The sequence below is a fragment of the Diadema antillarum genome, unplaced genomic scaffold, assembly GCF_040938485.1.
Source record: "Diadema antillarum isolate AM-2024a unplaced genomic scaffold, OU_Dant_1.0 seq00000871_RagTag, whole genome shotgun sequence".
NCBI classification, from domain to species: Eukaryota; Metazoa; Echinodermata; class Echinoidea; order Diadematoida; family Diadematidae; genus Diadema; species Diadema antillarum.
Window position 1 is genome coordinate 972,409 of NW_027271737.1, and position 21,259 is coordinate 993,667.

Genomic DNA, 21,259 nt, shown 5'->3' on the forward strand with positions numbered 1-21,259 from the left:
AGTGAAAGATACATGTGTGTCGTTTTCTCCTTTTTCACAGAAGTGACAACAAGGACGCGAACGCGAGCGACAACGACTACTGCTCCAGGAACCGAGCAAACAACAGCAGTAGTAGAGGAAACTACTGCCACTCCTGAAGCAACAACTACAACTCAGACAACTGTTACATCGACCACAACAGCACGACAGGAATCTACAACGCCAGGTAACTTCTCACTTCCATTTTTCCAAGACTCGTGTCCGAAGACGTAAAACCTGAATTATGTCATGTAAAACTAGAAGGCGGTCACTCAACTCTTTCGTGTTAGCGTAACCTCTTCCTTCATCTTCATTCTGCTTGATGGTATCCAGCAACCAAGTTTGCTTAACTAAACGAATGACTAAAATGCATATGTTAATATCTCTTTCAATGACTTTAACGTGTTACTGTTCACTTAACAATATTGTACCCTACAAATTCGTCGTCACGCCCGTCTACATCCAAGACATTTCTTTTATTTACCAGCTGCTTGCAGAAAACCACTGGATGGCGTGGATCTTGATACTAAATTGGAAGTTTTACTTGACAACAATAAAACCAACCTTTGGAGCGAACCTACTTCAGAGAGGACAGTGAAGGTCACTGTCAAATCAGTCGATGACACCTCAGACCTGACGATTAAGATATCAGCTGTCAGCATAAGCACAACCAATGGTTCACCTCCCGATAGCGTTACAATTGGTGTCCTCTCGTCCAGCGATGGACCTGTTGAACGCGAATTTACAGCTCAACCCGGAGACGATCAGACTCAAGGAATGTACGAGCTTCGAAACTTGACTGGTTTGAATGAAGTTTATTTCGAAATCACTCTTCCTGACGACTACAACGTGGCAGATTCGGAATTGACGGTGACATTCAGAGGATGTATTGAAACAGGTAATTTCATTTCTTTATGCGCTGAAGAAGTCCTCATTCATCTCTTTTGTTCTTGTATATGATCTATACATTTCTCCCACTAAATTTAACCACTACCTGCTGATATTGCAACAGCATATCAACTTTGGAATTTTGTGTGATCACAAAAAGATGATTGGCAGGTTATTGATTTGGTAAATTTATGTCTATACATTTTTCACCCATTACTCCTGCACTTTAATTCTTTTTTCTAATTAATCAGTCCTCATCCATCTCTTTTGATCGTGTAATGATCCATTCATATATAACCGGTAACTGCTGATATTCCAACAACACATCAACTTCAGAATTTTAAGTAATCACAAAGAAAAAAAAAAAGATAATTGGCATGTTATTGCTTTGGTAGGTTTATGTCCATATATTTCTTGCTGATTATTCTGGTACTTTATAACAGTGCACTCAACTTATCAGCAACAATTTCACACTACACTACACTACGATTCATTTTTGTTTCATTAATCAGCAACGGGCATGGAAACAACAGTAGTTACAACCGTTGTAACTACAACTGTACCTACCACCACGTCGAAACCCACAACAGTCACTGAAGCTACAACCACAGCTGTTACCACAACAACTCCAATGGGTACTACTAGGACGGAGGAGACCACAAGTGTTACTACTGCTACTCCTGCTAAGACCACAGCAATGGGTAAAGCCTTGTTGTTTATTTTTTCTCTTTGGTTGGCAATGAACTTTCTTTATAAATTCATCGTGTAACAGTCACCCTTCTATCCCAATTTAAGGCATGGAATTTAGTTGAGAATAATGTTCTAAATTGACTACTGGTGGCATTTTAAGACTTAGGAGATTGTCATCGCTACAATACAATACATTGTTATGTATTCCAAAACAACATTTGCACCAACAACTAAAGTGGTAGTAGTGGAGACAACTGCTACTCAGTCGACCATCACATATACCACTTGAGCAACTGAGCAACCAACAACAGCACCAGGTATCCCATTCTAATACGATTCATGCCATTAGTATTAACATCAACGGTAGTGGAACGCTATGGTATGGCCAAAATATTTTACCCAATAACTGAGACGAACGATTGACCATTCTTTTCAGAATGCTACGAGCCACAAGAGCCATTGCAAGAAGTCACTGCCTTGACATACGAAGCCAGCTTCAGTCAGCCTACTACTATCAGAGGAATCAAACTACCTGCCAGCAGCTTCCCTACAATGACTACAGTAGTATTCAGGATCAAACGCGCCGAAGGAGATGAATGGATTATTGTTCCTGCACAGAGCACAGAATCAGGATCTGGTGACTTCTCCGGTTCAGGATCGGGAGAGTCAGAGAGTCAGGTAAATCCTAAATAGACAAGTATTCCCTTGTTCTACACAGAACATACATTACCACTTCTTGTATTAATACGTTATAAAAGGAAAATGGGCGGTATTTCGCCTGTATCTTCTATTAACCCTTTATGTGCTTTGAGTGTTGATTTGCACGTACAACCCTAAAGCACTGTATCGATATCCAACGACCATGAATGATAGAGAAATGCTTAACAATATCCTTTATCTTCAGTGTACCAGTCCTAGCTGTCAAATCTCTACTTATCATCTTCTCTGATTCATCGTACTAAAACTTGTTATCTTTCTTGAAAAACCTTATTTTTTTTATCATCATCAAACAGATTTGATTTTCCGGATTTACATCTGGAATTTCTGAACATTGTTTGGTCAAGACATCAAATTGGAAAGTTGTACTAATGCATTGATTAATTTCTTTGTATTCTTCATAGGGCGAAGTGACGTTTTCTTTGAGTGACTCTGCTCCAACGAACCTCTGGCTTCCATCCGAATTGGGGCCTGTGCGAGCTATCGAAGCAACCTTTGGAGAAGCACTTAATCTAGGAAATGAAATCGAGGTCTACGGCTGTCAGGGTAGGTGCACTTTAAGCGACTTATTAAAAAACAACACTCTTATGTGGACAAGTTCTTGTGAGTTCAAACGGAAAATTCTCGTTCACGATTAAAATTCAAACAGTTCTATCTAACGTGTCTCTCGTAATCCTTAAAAGTTCTAGTTACGCAGAAAAGGAATATACTATGATTTATTTCTAATCATTTGATTCTTTATCCATGTATAGATTATAAGACACATTGCATTCACTCCGTGCGCTATGAGCGGTATAATAAGTGAACTTACAGCATTTTAAGTTGTTAGTTATGGCCAGATCAATTTCATTAAAAAGGTTCCTATGGATTTATTTTCCCCTTTGTTTGTATATTACCGCAGGACCCACTCCGGCTCCAACCACGAGAGGTACCTCTCCCCCAGGTAATACATTACATTTTTATAAAAATATTAGGTTTTCTCGGTTTGGTCAAATACCATGAAACATTGAATAAGTAAAAAAAATAATAATATTTCTTTTAAAGCTCAATACCACAATGAAGCGCCAAACGCTGCAATCTCATTTTTTTTCCTCAACATCTAAAGCGATGACACTGTTTTTTTTTTTTCAAAATACAATAAATCATCATCTAAGTCATGGAAAGCGCTATATACGTAATTTGTCTTTCAAGACCATAGATTATTTGATATTTCAGCTCTGTCTAATACGACTATAATTGATCCATAACGACAATGTTCTCATGTTATTGTTTTTTTATCTCAACATTTACAGAAACGACAACTCTGGGTCAGTCAGGTAGGTCTACGTCTCCATTGTATTTCTAACCTTTTTGAATTAACATGTACCAAAAAAAGAAAATCAGATATCACTAAATGATAATTGCTTTAAGATCAAACTGGTTTCGACTATTCTTCGCCATAAGTCTTCTCTTTAAAAACAAAAGTCTCTCAACTGTCAAAAACACTGAGTGAAAGATACATGTGTGTCGTTTTCTCCTTTTTCACAGAAGTGACAACAAGGACGCGAACGCGAGCGACAACGACTACTGCTCCAGGAACCGAGCAAACAACAGCAGTAGTAGAGGAAACTACTGCCACTCCTGAAGCAACAACTACAACTCAGACAACTGTTACATCGACCACAACAGCACGACAGGAATCTACAACGCCAGGTAACTTCTCACTTCCATTTTTCCAAGACTCGTGTCCGAAGACGTAAAACCTGAATTATGTCATGTAAAACTAGAAGGCGGTCACTCAACTCTTTCGTGTTAGCGTAACCTCTTCCTTCATCTTCATTCTGCTTGATGGTATCCAGCAACCAAGTTTGCTTAACTAAACGAATGACTAAAATGCATATGTTAATATCTCTTTCAATGACTTTAACGTGTTACTGTTCACTTAACAATATTGTACCCTACAAATTCGTCGTCACGCCCGTCTACATCCAAGACATTTCTTTTATTTACCAGCTGCTTGCAGAAAACCACTGGATGGCGTGGATCTTGATACTAAATTGGAAGTTTTACTTGACAACAATAAAACCAACCTTTGGAGCGAACCTACTTCAGAGAGGACAGTGAAGGTCACTGTCAAATCAGTCGATGACACCTCAGACCTGACGATTAAGATATCAGCTGTCAGCATAAGCACAACCAATGGTTCACCTCCCGATAGCGTTACAATTGGTGTCCTCTCGTCCAGCGATGGACCTGTTGAACGCGAATTTACAGCTCAACCCGGAGACGATCAGACTCAAGGAATGTACGAGCTTCGAAACTTGACTGGTTTGAATGAAGTTTATTTCGAAATCACTCTTCCTGACGACTACAACGTGGCAGATTCGGAATTGACGGTGACATTCAGAGGATGTATTGAAACAGGTAATTTCATTTCTTTATGCGCTGAAGAAGTCCTCATTCATCTCTTTTGTTCTTGTATATGATCTATACATTTCTCCCACTAAATTTAACCACTACCTGCTGATATTGCAACAGCATATCAACTTTGGAATTTTGTGTGATCACAAAAAGATGATTGGCAGGTTATTGATTTGGTAAATTTATGTCTATACATTTTTCACCCATTACTCCTGCACTTTAATTCTTTTTTCTAATTAATCAGTCCTCATCCATCTCTTTTGATCGTGTAATGATCCATTCATATATAACCGGTAACTGCTGATATTCCAACAACACATCAACTTCAGAATTTTAAGTAATCACAAAGAAAAAAAAAGATAATTGGCATGTTATTGCTTTGGTAGGTTTATGTCCATATATTTCTTGCTGATTATTCTGGTACTTTATAACAGTGCACTCAACTTATCAGCAACAATTTCACACTACACTACACTACGATTCATTTTTGTTTCATTAATCAGCAACGGGCATGGAAACAACAGTAGTTACAACCGTTGTAACTACAACTGTCCCTACCACCACGTCGAAACCCACAACAGTCACTGAAGCTACAACCACAGCTGTTACCACAACAACTCCAATGGGTACTACTAAAACGGAGGAGACCACAAGTGTTACTACTGCTACCCCTGCTAAGACCACAACAATGGGTAAAGCCTTGTTGTTTATTTTTTCTCTTTGGTTCAATGGGCTTTCTTTAGAAATTCATCGTGTAAAGTCACCCTAACCACCCTATCCCATTCCTAGTCATGCCAGTGTATTAATGAGAAAACCTTATTTTTTTTATCATCATCAAAAGAGACTGTTTTTCAATTACATCTGGAATTTCCGAACATCAAGATATGTAAAACAATAAATCATCATCTAAGTCATGGAAAGCGCTATATACGTAATTTGTCTTTCAAGACCATAGATTATTTGATATTTCAGCTCTGTCTAATACGAATATAATTGATCCATAACGACAATGTTCTCATGTTATTGTTTTTTTATCTCAACATTTACAGAAACGACAACTCTGGGTCAGTCAGGTAGGTCTAAGTCTCCATTATTATAATTGCAATTTTTGAATTAACAATTACACACACACAAATGAGTTATCACGAAAAAATTATTGCTTTAGTATCAAACTGGTTTCGACTCTTCTTCGCTCTAACTCTTCTCTTAAATAAAAAAAAACAACTTTCTCTCAACTCTCATAATCACTTAGTGATAGATACATGCGTATCGTGTTTTTTTTTTTTTTTTTTTTTACAGAAGTCACAACAAGGTCGCGAACGCGAGCGACAACTACTACTGCTCCAGGAACCGAGCAAACAACAGCTGTGGTAGAGGAAACTACTGCAACTCCTGAAGCAACAACTACAACTCAGACAACTGTTACATCGACCACAACAGTAGGACAGGAATCTACAACGCCAGGTAACTTATCACTTTCATTTTTGCAGAACTCGTGTTCGAAGACTTAAAACCTGAATTATGTCATGTAAAACTAGAAGGCGGTCACTCAACTCTTTCATGTTAGCATAACCTCTTCCTTCATCTACATTCTGCTTTATGGTATCCAGCAACCCAGTTTGCTTAACTAAACGAATGACTAAAATGCATATGTTAATATCTCTCTCAATGACTTTAACGTGTTACTGTTCACTTAACAATATTGTACCCTACAAATTCGTCGTCACGCCCATCTACATCCAAGACATTTCTTTTATTTACCAGCTGCTTGCAGAAAACCACTGGATGGCGTGGATCTTGATACTAAATTGGAAGTTTTACTTGACAACAATAAAACCAACCTTTGGAGCGAACCTACTTCAGAGAGGACAGTGAAGGTCACTGTCAAATCAGTCGATGACACCTCAGACCTGACGATTAAGATATCAGCTGTCAGCATAAGCACAACCAATGGTTCACCTCCCGATAGCGTTACAATTGGTGTCCTCTCGTCCAGCGATGGACCTGTTGAACGCGAATTTACAGCTCAACCCGGAGACGATCAGACTCAAGGAATGTACGAGCTTCGAAACTTGACTGGTTTGAATGAAGTTTATTTCGAAATCACTCTTCCTGACGACTACAACGTGGCAGATTCGGAATTGACGGTGACATTCAGAGGATGTATTGAAACAGGTAATTTCATTTCTTTATGCGCTGAAGAAGTCCTCATTCATCTCTTTTGTTCTTGTATATGATCTATACATTTCTCCCACTAAATTTAACCACTACCTGCTGATATTGCAACAGCATATCAACTTTGGAATTTTGTGTGATCACAAAAAGATGATTGGCAGGTTATTGATTTGGTAAATTTATGTTTATACATTTTTCACCCATTACTCCTGCACTTTAATTCTTTTTTCTAATTAATCAGTCCTCATCCATCTCTTTTGATCGTGTAATGATCCATTCATATATAACCGGTAACTGCTGATATTCCAACAACACATCAACTTCAGAATTTTAAGTAATCACAAAGAAAAAAAAAGATAATTGGCATGTTATTGCTTTGGTAGGTTTATGTCCATATATTTCTTGCTGATTATTCTGGTACTTTATAACAGTGCACTCAACTTATCAGCAACAATTTCACACTACACTACACTACGATTCATTTTTGTTTCATTAATCAGCAACGGGCATGGAAACAACAGTAGTTACAACCGTTGTAACTACAACTGTACCTACCACCACGTCGAAACCCACAACAGTCACTGAAGCTACAACCACAGCTGTTACCACAACAACTCCAATGGGTACTACTAAAACGGAGGAGACCACAAGTGTTACTACTGCTACCCCTGCTAAGACCACAACAATGGGTAAAGCCTTGTTGTTTATTTTTTCTCTTTGGTTCAATGGGCTTTCTTTAGAAATTCATCGTGTAAAGTCACCCTAACCACCCTATCCCATTCCTAGTCATGCCAGTGTATTAATGAGAAAACCTTATTTTTTTTATCATCATCAAAAGAGACTGTTTTTCAATTACATCTGGAATTTCCGAACATCAAGATATGTAAAACAATAAATCATCATCTAAGTCATGGAAAGCGCTATATACGTAATTTGTCTTTCAAGACCATAGATTATTTGATATTTCAGCTCTGTCTAATACGAATATAATTGATCCATAACGACAATGTTCTCATGTTATTGTTTTTTTATCTCAACATTTACAGAAACGACAACTCTGGGTCAGTCAGGTAGGTCTAAGTCTCCATTATTATAATTGCAATTTTTGAATTAACAATTACACACACACAAATGAGTTATCACGAAAAAATTATTGCTTTAGTATCAAACTGGTTTCGACTCTTCTTCGCTCTAACTCTTCTCTTAAATAAAAAAAAACAACTTTCTCTCAACTCTCATAATCACTTAGTGATAGATACATGCGTATCGTGTTTTTTTTTTTTTTTTTTTTTTTACAGAAGTCACAACAAGGTCGCGAACGCGAGCGACAACTACTACTGCTCCAGGAACCGAGCAAACAACAGCTGTGGTAGAGGAAACTACTGCAACTCCTGAAGCAACAACTACAACTCAGACAACTGTTACATCGACCACAACAGTAGGACAGGAATCTACAACGCCAGGTAACTTATCACTTTCATTTTTGCAGAACTCGTGTTCGAAGACTTAAAACCTGAATTATGTCATGTAAAACTAGAAGGCGGTCACTCAACTCTTTCATGTTAGCATAACCTCTTCCTTCATCTACATTCTGCTTTATGGTATCCAGCAACCCAGTTTGCTTAACTAAACGAATGACTAAAATGCATATGTTAATATCTCTCTCAATGACTTTAACGTGTTACTGTTCACTTAACAATATTGTACCCTACAAATTCGTCGTCACGCCCATCTACATCCAAGACATTTCTTTTATTTACCAGCTGCTTGCAGAAAACCACTGGATGGCGTGGATCTTGATACTAAATTGGAAGTTTTACTTGACAACAATAAAACCAACCTTTGGAGCGAACCTACTTCAGAGAGGACAGTGAAGGTCACTGTCAAATCAGTCGATGACACCTCAGACCTGACGATTAAGATATCAGCTGTCAGCATAAGCACAACCAATGGTTCACCTCCCGATAGCGTTACAATTGGTGTCCTCTCGTCCAGCGATGGACCTGTTGAACGCGAATTTACAGCTCAACCCGGAGACGATCAGACTCAAGGAATGTACGAGCTTCGAAACTTGACTGGTTTGAATGAAGTTTATTTCGAAATCACTCTTCCTGACGACTACAACGTGGCAGATTCGGAATTGACGGTGACATTCAGAGGATGTATTGAAACAGGTAATTTCATTTCTTTATGCGCTGAAGAAGTCCTCATTCATCTCTTTTGTTCTTGTATATGATCTATACATTTCTCCCACTAAATTTAACCACTACCTGCTGATATTGCAACAGCATATCAACTTTGGAATTTTGTGTGATCACAAAAAGATGATTGGCAGGTTATTGATTTGGTAAATTTATGTCTATACATTTTTCACCCATTACTCCTGCACTTTAATTCTTTTTTCTAATTAATCAGTCCTCATCCATCTCTTTTGATCGTGTAATGATCCATTCATATATAACCGGTAACTGCTGATATTCCAACAACACATCAACTTCAGAATTTTAAGTAATCACAAAGAAAAAAAAAGATAATTGGCATGTTATTGCTTTGGTAGGTTTATGTCCATATATTTCTTGCTGATTATTCTGGTACTTTATAACAGTGCACTCAACTTATCAGCAACAATTTCACACTACACTACACTACGATTCATTTTTGTTTCATTAATCAGCAACGGGCATGGAAACAACAGTAGTTACAACCGTTGTAACTACAACTGTACCTACCACCACGTCGAAACCCACAACAGTCACTGAAGCTACAACCACAGCTGTTACCACAACAACTCCAATGGGTACTACTAAAACGGAGGAGACCACAAGTGTTACTACTGCTACCCCTGCTAAGACCACAACAATGGGTAAAGCCTTGTTGTTTATTTTTTCTCTTTGGTTCAATGGGCTTTCTTTAGAAATTCATCGTGTAAAGTCACCCTAACCACCCTATCCCATTCCTAGTCATGCCAGTGTATTAATGAGAAAACCTTATTTTTTTTTATCATCATCAAAAGAGACTGTTTTTCAATTACATCTGGAATTTCCGAACATCAAGATATGTAAAACAATAAATCATCATCTAAGTCATGGAAAGCGCTATATACGTAATTTGTCTTTCAAGACCATAGATTATTTGATATTTCAGCTCTGTCTAATACGAATATAATTGATCCATAACGACAATGTTCTCATGTTATTGTTTTTTTATCTCAACATTTACAGAAACGACAACTCTGGGTCAGTCAGGTAGGTCTAAGTCTCCATTATTATAATTGCAATTTTTGAATTAACAATTACACACACACAAATGAGTTATCACGAAAAAATTATTGCTTTAGTATCAAACTGGTTTCGACTCTTCTTCGCTCTAACTCTTCTCTTAAATAAAAAAAAACAACTTTCTCTCAACTCTCATAATCACTTAGTGATAGATACATGCGTATCGTGTTTTTTTTTTTTTTTTTTTTTTTACAGAAGTCACAACAAGGTCGCGAACGCGAGCGACAACTACTACTGCTCCAGGAACCGAGCAAACAACAGCTGTGGTAGAGGAAACTACTGCAACTCCTGAAGCAACAACTACAACTCAGACAACTGTTACATCGACCACAACAGTAGGACAGGAATCTACAACGCCAGGTAACTTATCACTTTCATTTTTGCAGAACTCGTGTTCGAAGACTTAAAACCTGAATTATGTCATGTAAAACTAGAAGGCGGTCACTCAACTCTTTCATGTTAGCATAACCTCTTCCTTCATCTACATTCTGCTTTATGGTATCCAGCAACCCAGTTTGCTTAACTAAACGAATGACTAAAATGCATATGTTAATATCTCTCTCAATGACTTTAACGTGTTACTGTTCACTTAACAATATTGTACCCTACAAATTCGTCGTCACGCCCATCTACATCCAAGACATTTCTTTTATTTACCAGCTGCTTGCAGAAAACCACTGGATGGCGTGGATCTTGATACTAAATTGGAAGTTTTACTTGACAACAATAAAACCAACCTTTGGAGCGAACCTACTTCAGAGAGGACAGTGAAGGTCACTGTCAAATCAGTCGATGACACCTCAGACCTGACGATTAAGATATCAGCTGTCAGCATAAGCACAACCAATGGTTCACCTCCCGATAGCGTTACAATTGGTGTCCTCTCGTCCAGCGATGGACCTGTTGAACGCGAATTTACAGCTCAACCCGGAGACGATCAGACTCAAGGAATGTACGAGCTTCGAAACTTGACTGGTTTGAATGAAGTTTATTTCGAAATCACTCTTCCTGACGACTACAACGTGGCAGATTCGGAATTGACGGTGACATTCAGAGGATGTATTGAAACAGGTAATTTCATTTCTTTATGCGCTGAAGAAGTCCTCATTCATCTCTTTTGTTCTTGTATATGATCTATACATTTCTCCCACTAAATTTAACCACTACCTGCTGATATTGCAACAGCATATCAACTTTGGAATTTTGTGTGATCACAAAAAGATGATTGGCAGGTTATTGATTTGGTAAATTTATGTTTATACATTTTTCACCCATTACTCCTGCACTTTAATTCTTTTTTCTAATTAATCAGTCCTCATCCATCTCTTTTGATCGTGTAATGATCCATTCATATATAACCGGTAACTGCTGATATTCCAACAACACATCAACTTCAGAATTTTAAGTAATCACAAAGAAAAAAAAAGATAATTGGCATGTTATTGCTTTGGTAGGTTTATGTCCATATATTTCTTGCTGATTATTCTGGTACTTTATAACAGTGCACTCAACTTATCAGCAACAATTTCACACTACACTACACTACGATTCATTTTTGTTTCATTAATCAGCAACGGGCATGGAAACAACAGTAGTTACAACCGTTGTAACTACAACTGTACCTACCACCACGTCGAAACCCACAACAGTCACTGAAGCTACAACCACAGCTGTTACCACAACAACTCCAATGGGTACTACTAAAACGGAGGAGACCACAAGTGTTACTACTGCTACCCCTGCTAAGACCACAACAATGGGTAAAGCCTTGTTGTTTATTTTTTCTCTTTGGTTCAATGGGCTTTCTTTAGAAATTCATCGTGTAAAGTCACCCTAACCACCCTATCCCATTCCTAGTCATGCCAGTGTATTAATGAGAAAACCTTATTTTTTTTATCATCATCAAAAGAGACTGTTTTTCAATTACATCTGGAATTTCCGAACATCAAGATATGTAAAACAATAAATCATCATCTAAGTCATGGAAAGCGCTATATACGTAATTTGTCTTTCAAGACCATAGATTATTTGATATTTCAGCTCTGTCTAATACGAATATAATTGATCCATAACGACAATGTTCTCATGTTATTGTTTTTTTATCTCAACATTTACAGAAACGACAACTCTGGGTCAGTCAGGTAGGTCTAAGTCTCCATTATTATAATTGCAATTTTTGAATTAACAATTACACACACACAAATGAGTTATCACGAAAAAATTATTGCTTTAGTATCAAACTGGTTTCGACTCTTCTTCGCTCTAACTCTTCTCTTAAATAAAAAAAAACAACTTTCTCTCAACTCTCATAATCACTTAGTGATAGATACATGCGTATCGTGTTTTTTTTTTTTTTTTTTTTTTTACAGAAGTCACAACAAGGTCGCGAACGCGAGCGACAACTACTACTGCTCCAGGAACCGAGCAAACAACAGCTGTGGTAGAGGAAACTACTGCAACTCCTGAAGCAACAACTACAACTCAGACAACTGTTACATCGACCACAACAGTAGGACAGGAATCTACAACGCCAGGTAACTTATCACTTTCATTTTTGCAGAACTCGTGTTCGAAGACTTAAAACCTGAATTATGTCATGTAAAACTAGAAGGCGGTCACTCAACTCTTTCATGTTAGCATAACCTCTTCCTTCATCTACATTCTGCTTTATGGTATCCAGCAACCCAGTTTGCTTAACTAAACGAATGACTAAAATGCATATGTTAATATCTCTCTCAATGACTTTAACGTGTTACTGTTCACTTAACAATATTGTACCCTACAAATTCGTCGTCACGCCCATCTACATCCAAGACATTTCTTTTATTTACCAGCTGCTTGCAGAAAACCACTGGATGGCGTGGATCTTGATACTAAATTGGAAGTTTTACTTGACAACAATAAAACCAACCTTTGGAGCGAACCTACTTCAGAGAGGACAGTGAAGGTCACTGTCAAATCAGTCGATGACACCTCAGACCTGACGATTAAGATATCAGCTGTCAGCATAAGCACAACCAATGGTTCACCTCCCGATAGCGTTACAATTGGTGTCCTCTCGTCCAGCGATGGACCTGTTGAACGCGAATTTACAGCTCAACCCGGAGACGATCAGACTCAAGGAATGTACGAGCTTCGAAACTTGACTGGTTTGAATGAAGTTTATTTCGAAATCACTCTTCCTGACGACTACAACGTGGCAGATTCGGAATTGACGGTGACATTCAGAGGATGTATTGAAACAGGTAATTTCATTTCTTTATGCGCTGAAGAAGTCCTCATTCATCTCTTTTGTTCTTGTATATGATCTATACATTTCTCCCACTAAATTTAACCACTACCTGCTGATATTGCAACAGCATATCAACTTTGGAATTTTGTGTGATCACAAAAAGATGATTGGCAGGTTATTGATTTGGTAAATTTATGTCTATACATTTTTCACCCATTACTCCTGCACTTTAATTCTTTTTTCTAATTAATCAGTCCTCATCCATCTCTTTTGATCGTGTAATGATCCATTCATATATAACCGGTAACTGCTGATATTCCAACAACACATCAACTTCAGAATTTTAAGTAATCACAAAGAAAAAAAAAGATAATTGGCATGTTATTGCTTTGGTAGGTTTATGTCCATATATTTCTTGCTGATTATTCTGGTACTTTATAACAGTGCACTCAACTTATCAGCAACAATTTCACACTACACTACACTACGATTCATTATTGTTTCATTAATCAGCAACGGGCATGGAAACAACAGTAGTTACAACCGTTGTAACTACAACTGTACCTACCACCACGTCGAAACCCACAACAGTCACTGAAGCTACCACCACAGCTGTTACCACAACAACTCCGATGGGTACTACTAGGATGGAGGAGACCACAACTCTTTCTACTACTACTACTCCTGCTCAGACTACAGCAACGGGTAAAGCCTTGTTCTTTTCTCTCTCTCTCTCTCTCTCTCTCTCTGGCAAATGAACTTTCTTTATAAATTAATATCGTAAGTTAACACTTCCCTTCTATCCCAATTTAAGGCATGGAATTTAGTTGAGAATAATGTTCTAAATTGACTACTGGTGGCATTTTAAGACTTAGGAGATTGTCATCGCTACAATACAATACATTGTTATGTATTCCAAAACAACATTTGCACCAACAACTAAAGTGGTAGTAGTGGAGACAACTGCTACTCAGTCGACCATCACATATACCACTTGAGCAACTGAGCAACCAACAACAGCACCAGGTAATTTCCATTCCATTCTAATACGATTCATGTCCCATTAGTATAAACATCAACGGTAGTGGAACGCTATGGTATGGCCAAAATATTTTACCAAATAACTGAGACGAACGATTGACCATTCTTTTCAGAATGCTACGAGCCACAAGAGCCATTGCAAGAAGTCACTGCCTTGACATACGAAGCCAGCTTCAGTCAGCCTACTACTATCAGAGGAATCAAACTACCTGCCAGCAGCTTCCCTACAATGACTACAGTAGTATTCAGGATCAGGCGCGCCGAAGGAGATGAATGGATTATCGTTCCTGCACAGAGCACAGAATCAGGATCTGGTGACTTCTCCGGTTCAGGATCGGGAGAGTCAGAGAGTCAGGTAAATCCTAAATAGACAAGTATTCCCTTGTTCTACACAGAACATACATTACCACTTCTTGTATTAATACGTTATAAAAGGAAAATGGGCGGTATTTCGCCTGTATCTTCTATTAACCCTTTATGTGCTTTGAGTGTTGATTTGCACGTACAACCCTAAAGCACTGTATCGATATCCAACGACCATAAATGATAGAGAAATGCTTAACAATATCCTTTATCTTCAGTGTACCAGTCCTAGCTGTCAAATCTCTACTTATCATCTTCTCTGATTCCTCGTACTAAAACTTGTTATCTTTCTTGGAAAAACATTATTATGTCACCCCTTTATTGCAGTCGTATTTCAAACATATTTGATTTTCCGGATTTGCATTTGCATTTTTGAACATTGTTTGGTCCAGACATCAAATAGGAAAGTTGTACTAATGCATTGATTAATTTCTTTGTATTCTTCATAGGGCGAAGTGACGTTTTCTTTGAGTGACTCTGCTCCAACGAACCTCTGGCTTCCATCCGAATTGGGGCCTGTGCGAGCTATCGAAGCAACCTTTGGAGAAGCACTTAATCTAGGAAATGAAATCGAGGTCTACGGCTGTCAGGGTAGGTGCACTTTAAGCGACTTATTCAAAAACAACACTCTTATGTGGACAAGTTCTTGTGAGTTCAAACGGAAAATTCTCGTTCACGATTAAAATTCAAACAGTTCTATCTAACGTGTCTCTCGTAATCCTTAAAAGTTCTAGTTACGCAGAAAAGGAATATACTATGATTTATTTCTAATCATTTGATTCTTTATCCATGTATAGATTATAAGACACATTGCATTCACTCCGTGCGCTATGAGCGGTATAATCAGTGAACTTACAGCATTTTAAGTTGTTAGTTATGGCCAGATCAATTTCATTAAAAAGGTTCCTATGGATTTATTTTCCCCTTTGTTTGTATATTACCGCAGGACCCACTCCGGCTCCAACCACGAGAGGTACCTCTCCCCCAGGTAATACATTACATTTTTATAGAAATATTAGGTTTTCTCGGTTTGGTCAAATACCATGAAACATTGAATAAGTATAAAAAATAATAATATTTCTTTTAAAGCTCAATACCACAGCGAAGCGCCAACGCTGCAATCTCATTTTTTTCCTCAACATCTAAAGCGATGTCACTGTTTTTTTTTTCAAAATACACTTGAAATCATCATCTAAGTCAAGGAAAGAAGGAAAATTGTCTTTGAAGATATAATTATTTCATATTTCACCTCCGTCTAATACGACTGTATTCGATCCAGAAGGAGAATGTTCTCATTTGTTTCTTTCTCTCAACATTTACAGAAACGACAACTCTGGGTCAGTCAGGTAGGTCTACGTCTTCATTGTATTTCTAACCTTTTTGAATTAACATGTACCAAAAAAAGAAAATCAGATATCACTAAATGATAATTGCTTTAAGATCAAACTGGTTTCGACTATTCTTCGCCATAAGTCTTCTCTTTAAAAACAAATGTATCTCAACTGTCAAAAACACTGAGTGAAAGATACATGTGTGTCGTTTTCTCCTTTTTCACAGAAGTGACAACAAGGACGCGAACGCGAGCGACAACGACTACTGCTCCAGGAACCGAGCAAACAACAGCAGTAGTAGAGGAAACTACTGCCACTCCTGAAGCAACAACTACAACTCAGACAACTGTTACATCGACCACAACAGCACGACAGGAATCTACAACGCCAGGTAACTTCTCACTTCCATTTTTCCAAGACTCGTGTCCGAAGACGTAAAACCTGAATTATGTCATGTAAAACTAGAAGGCGGTCACTCAACTCTTTCGTGTTAGCGTAACCTCTTCCTTCATCTTCATTCTGCTTGATGGTATCCAGCAACCAAGTTTGCTTAACTAAACGAATGACTAAAATGCATACGTTAATATCTCTTTCAATGACTTTAACGTGTTACTGTTCACTTAACAATATTGTACCCTACAAATTCGTCGTCACGCCCGTCTACATCCAAGACATTTCTTTTATTTACCAGCTGCTTGCAGAAAACCACTGGATGGCGTGGATCTCGATACTAAATTGGAAGTTTTACTTGACAACAATAAAACCAACCTTTGGAGCGAACCTACTTCAGAGAGGACAGTGAAGGTCACTGTCAAATCAGTCGATGACACCTCAGACCTGACGATTAAGATATCAGCTGTCAGCATAAGCACAACCAATGGTTCACCTCCCGATAGCGTTACAATTGGTGTCCTCTCGTCCAGCGATGGACCTGTTGAACGCGAATTTACAGCTCAACCCGGAGACGATCAGACTCAAGGAATGTACGAGCTTCGAAACTTGACTGGTTTGAATGAAGTTTATTTCGAAATCACTCTTCCTGACGACTACAACGTGGCAGATTCGGAATTGACGGTGACATTCAGAGGATGTATTGAAACAGGTAATTTCATTTCTTTATGCGCTGAAGAAGTCCTCATTCATCTCTTTTGTTCTTGTATATGATCTATACATTTCTCCCACTAAATTTAACCACTACCTGCTGATATTGCAACAGCATATCAACTTTGGAATTTTGTGTGATCACAAAAAGATGATTGGCAGGTTATTGATTTGGTAAATTTATGTCTATACATTTTTCACCCATTACTCCTGCACTTTAATTCTTTTTTCTAATTAATCAGTCCTCATCCATCTCTTTTGATCGTGTAATGATCCATTCATATATAACCGGTAACTGCTGATATTCCAACAACACATCAACTTCAGAATTTTAAGTAATCACAAAGAAAAAAAAAGATAATTGGCATGTTATTGCTTTGGTAGGTTTATGTCCATATATTTCTTGCTGATTATTCTGGTACTTTATAACAGTGCACTCAACTTATCAGCAACAATTTCACACTACACTACACTACGATTCATTATTGTTTCATTAATCAGCAACGGGCATGGAAACAACAGTAGTTACAACCGTTGTAACTACAACTGTACCTACCACCACGTCGAAACCCACAACAGTCACTGAAGCTACCACCACAGCTGTTACCACAACAACTCCGATGGGTACTACTAGGATGGAGGAGACCACAACTCTTTCTACTACTACTACTCCTGCTCAGACTACAACAATGGGTAAAGCCTTGTTCTTTTCTCTCTCTCTCTCTCTCTCTCTCTCTGGCAAATGAACTTTCTTTATAAATTAATATCGTAAGTTAACACTTCCCTTCTATCCCAATTTAAGGCATGGAATTTAGTTGAGAATAATGTTCTAAATTGACTACTGGTGGCATTTTAAGACTTAGGAGATTGTCATCGCTACAATACAATACATTGTTATGTATTCCAAAACAACATTTGCACCAACAACTAAAGTGGTAGTAGTGGAGACAACTGCTACTCAGTCGACCATCACATATACCACTTGAGCAACTGAGCAACCAACAACAGCACCAGGTAATTTCCATTCCATTCTAATACGATTCATGTCCCATTAGTATAAACATCAACGGTAGTGGAACGCTATGGTATGGCCAAAATATTTTACCAAATAACTGAGACGAACGATTGACCATTCTTTTCAGAATGCTACGAGCCACAAGAGCCATTGCAAGAAGTCACTGCCTTGACATACGAAGCCAGCTTCAGTCAGCCTACTACTATCAGAGGAATCAAACTACCTGCCAGCAGCTTCCCTACAATGACTACAGTAGTATTCAGGATCAAACGCGCCGAAGGAGATGAATGGATTATTGTTCCTGCACAGAGCACAGAATCAGGATCTGGTGACTTCTCCGGTTCAGGATCGGGAGAGTCAGAGAGTCAGGTAAATCCTAAATAGACAAGTATTCCCTTGTTCTACACAGAACATACATTACCACTTCTTGTATTAATACGTTATAAAAGGAAAATGGGCGGTATTTCGCCTGTATCTTCTATTAACCCTTTATGTGCTTTGAGTGTTGATTTGCACGTACAACCCTAAAGCACTGTATCGATATCCAACGACCATAAATGATAGAGAAATGCTTAACAATATCCTTTATCTTCAGTGTACCAGTCCTAGCTGTCAAATCTCTACTTATCATCTTCTCTGATTCATAGTACTAAAACTTGTTATCTTTCTTGGAAAAACATTATTATGTCACCCCTTTATTGCAGTCGTATTTCAAACATATTTGATTTTCCGGATTTGCATTTGCATTTTCTGAACATTGTTTGGTCCAGACATCAAATTGGAAAGTTGTACTAATGCATTGATTAATTTCTTTGTATTCTTCATAGGGCGAAGTGACGTTTTCTTTGAGTGACTCTGCTCCAACGAACCTCTGGCTTCCATCCGAATTGGGGCCTGTGCGAGCTATCGAAGCAATCTTTGGAGAAGCACTTAATCTAGGAAATGAAATCGAGGTCTACGGCTGTCAGGGTAGGTGCACTTTAAGCGACTTATTCAAAAACAACACTCTTATGTGGACAAGTTCTTGTGAGTTCAAACGGAAAATTCTCGTTCACGATTAAAATTCAAACAGTTCTATCTAACGTGTCTCTCGTAATCCTTAAAAGTTCTAGTTACGCAGAAAAGGAATATACTATGATTTATTTCTAATCATTTGATTCTTTATCCATGTATAGATTATAAGACACATTGCATTCACTCCGTGCGCTATGAGCGGTATAATAAGTGAACTTACAGCATTTTAAGTTGTTAGTTATGGCCAGATCAATTTCATTAAAAAGGTTCCTATGGATTTATTTTCCCCTTTGTTTGTATATTACCGCAGGACCCACTCCGGCTCCAACCACGAGAGGTACCTCTCCCCCAGGTAATACATTGTATTTTTATAGAAATATTAGGTTTTCTCGGTTTGGTCAAATACCATGAAACATTGAATAAGTAAAAAAAATAATAATATTTCTTTTAAAGCTCAATACCACAGCGAAGCGCCAAACGCTGCAATCTCATTTTTTTCCTCAACATCTAAAGCGATGACACTGTTTTTTTTTTTTCAAAATACACTTGAAATCATCATCTAAGTCAAGGAAAGAAGGAAAATTGTCTTTGAAGATATAATTATTTCATATTTCACCTCTGTCTAATACGACTGTATTCGATCCAGAAGGAGAATGTTCTCATTTGTTTCTTTCTCTCAACATTTACAGAAACGACAACTCTGGGTCAGTCAGGTAGGTCTACCTCTCCATTGTATTTCTAACCTTTTTCAATTAACATGTACCAAAAAAAGAAAATCAGATATCACTAAATGATAATTGCTTTAAGATCAAACTGGTTTCAACTATTCTTCGCCATAAGTCTTCTCTTTAAAAACAAATGTCTCTCAACTGTCAAAAACACTGAGTGAAAGATACATGTGTGTCGTTTTCTCCTTTTTCACAGAAGTGACAACAAGGACGCGAACGCGAGCGACAACGACTACTGCTCCAGGAACCGAGCAAACAACAGCAGTAGTAGAGGAAACTACTGCCACTCCTGAAGCAACAACTACAACTCAGACATCTGTTACATCGACCACAACAGCACGACAGGAATCTACAACGCCAGGTAACTTCTCACTTCCATTTTTCCAAGACTCGTGTCCGAAGACGTAAAACCTGAATTATGTCATGTAAAACTAGAAGGCGGTCACTCAACTCTTTCGTGTTAGCGTAACCTCTTCCTTCATCTTCATTCTGCTTGATGGTATCCAGCAACCAAGTTTGCCTAACTAAACGAATGACTAAAATGCATATGTTAATATCTCTTTCAATGACTTTAACGTGTTACTGTTCACTTAACAATATTGTACCCTACAAATTCGTCGTCACGCCCGTCTACATCCAAGACATTTCTTTTATTTACCAGCTGCTTGCAGAAAACCACTGGATGGCGTGGATCTTGATACTAAATTGGAAGTTTTACTTGACAACAATAAAACCAACCTTTGGAGCGAACCTACTTCAGAGAGGACAGTGAAGGTCACTGTCAAATCAGTCGATGACACCTCAGACCTGACGATTAAGATATCAGCTGTCAGCATAAGCACAACCAATGGTTCACCTCCCGATAGCGTTACAATTGGTGTCCTCTCGTCCAGCGATGGACCTGTTGAACGCGAATTTACAGCTCAACCCGGAGACGATCAGACTCAAGGAATGTACGAGCTTCGAAACTTGACTGGTTTGAATGAAGTTTATTTCGAAATCACTCTTCCTGACGACTACAACGTGGCAGATTCGGAATTGACGGTGACATTCAGAGGATGTATTGAAACAGGTAATTTCATTTCTTTATGCGCTGAAGAAGTCCTCATTCATCTCTTTTGTTCTTGTATTATGATCTATACATTTCTCCCACTAAATTTAACCACTACCTGCTGATATTGCAACAGCATATCAACTTTGGAATTTTGTGTGATCACAAAAAGATGATTGGCAGGTTATTGATTTGGTAAATTTATGTTTATACATTT

The 21,259-nt window shown here is 38.1% G+C and overlaps 2 protein-coding genes across 2 annotated transcripts; both read left to right on the forward strand.

Annotated features, from left to right (window-relative positions):
• The first annotated feature begins 1,996 nt into the window (after positions 1 to 1,996).
• Positions 1,997 to 3,315, forward strand: LOC139740675 (uncharacterized). Its single transcript, XM_071651247.1, has 3 exons — positions 1,997 to 2,274; positions 2,718 to 2,859; positions 3,215 to 3,315. Exons 1-3 carry the CDS (start codon positions 2,149 to 2,151, stop codon positions 3,313 to 3,315), a joined length of 369 nt encoding a protein of 122 aa, XP_071507348.1. The 5' UTR covers positions 1,997 to 2,148.
• An 11,212-nt stretch (positions 3,316 to 14,527) lies between these two features.
• LOC139740677 (uncharacterized) lies at positions 14,528 to 15,849 on the forward strand. Its single transcript, XM_071651248.1, has 3 exons — positions 14,528 to 14,794; positions 15,252 to 15,393; positions 15,749 to 15,849. Exons 1-3 carry the CDS (start codon positions 14,669 to 14,671, stop codon positions 15,847 to 15,849), a joined length of 369 nt encoding a protein of 122 aa, XP_071507349.1. The 5' UTR covers positions 14,528 to 14,668.
• The last annotated feature ends 5,410 nt before the right edge of the window (positions 15,850 to 21,259 follow it).

What these genes read in the sequence shown, in the direction of transcription:
- LOC139740677 (XM_071651248.1), top strand. Translation starts at nt 14,669, where the DNA reads ATGACTACAGTAGTATTCAGGATCAGGCGCGCCGAAGGAGATGAATGG. An exon ending in CGGGAGAGTCAGAGAGTCAG is followed by an intron (nt 14,795 to 15,251) that starts GTAAATCCTAAA and finishes TATTCTTCATAG; the next exon opens with GGCGAAGTGACGTTTTCTTT. An exon ending in CGAGGTCTACGGCTGTCAGG is followed by an intron (nt 15,394 to 15,748) that starts GTAGGTGCACTT and finishes ATATTACCGCAG; the next exon opens with GACCCACTCCGGCTCCAACC.
- LOC139740675 (XM_071651247.1), top strand. Translation starts at nt 2,149, where the DNA reads ATGACTACAGTAGTATTCAGGATCAAACGCGCCGAAGGAGATGAATGG. An exon ending in CGGGAGAGTCAGAGAGTCAG is followed by an intron (nt 2,275 to 2,717) that starts GTAAATCCTAAA and finishes TATTCTTCATAG; the next exon opens with GGCGAAGTGACGTTTTCTTT. An exon ending in CGAGGTCTACGGCTGTCAGG is followed by an intron (nt 2,860 to 3,214) that starts GTAGGTGCACTT and finishes ATATTACCGCAG; the next exon opens with GACCCACTCCGGCTCCAACC.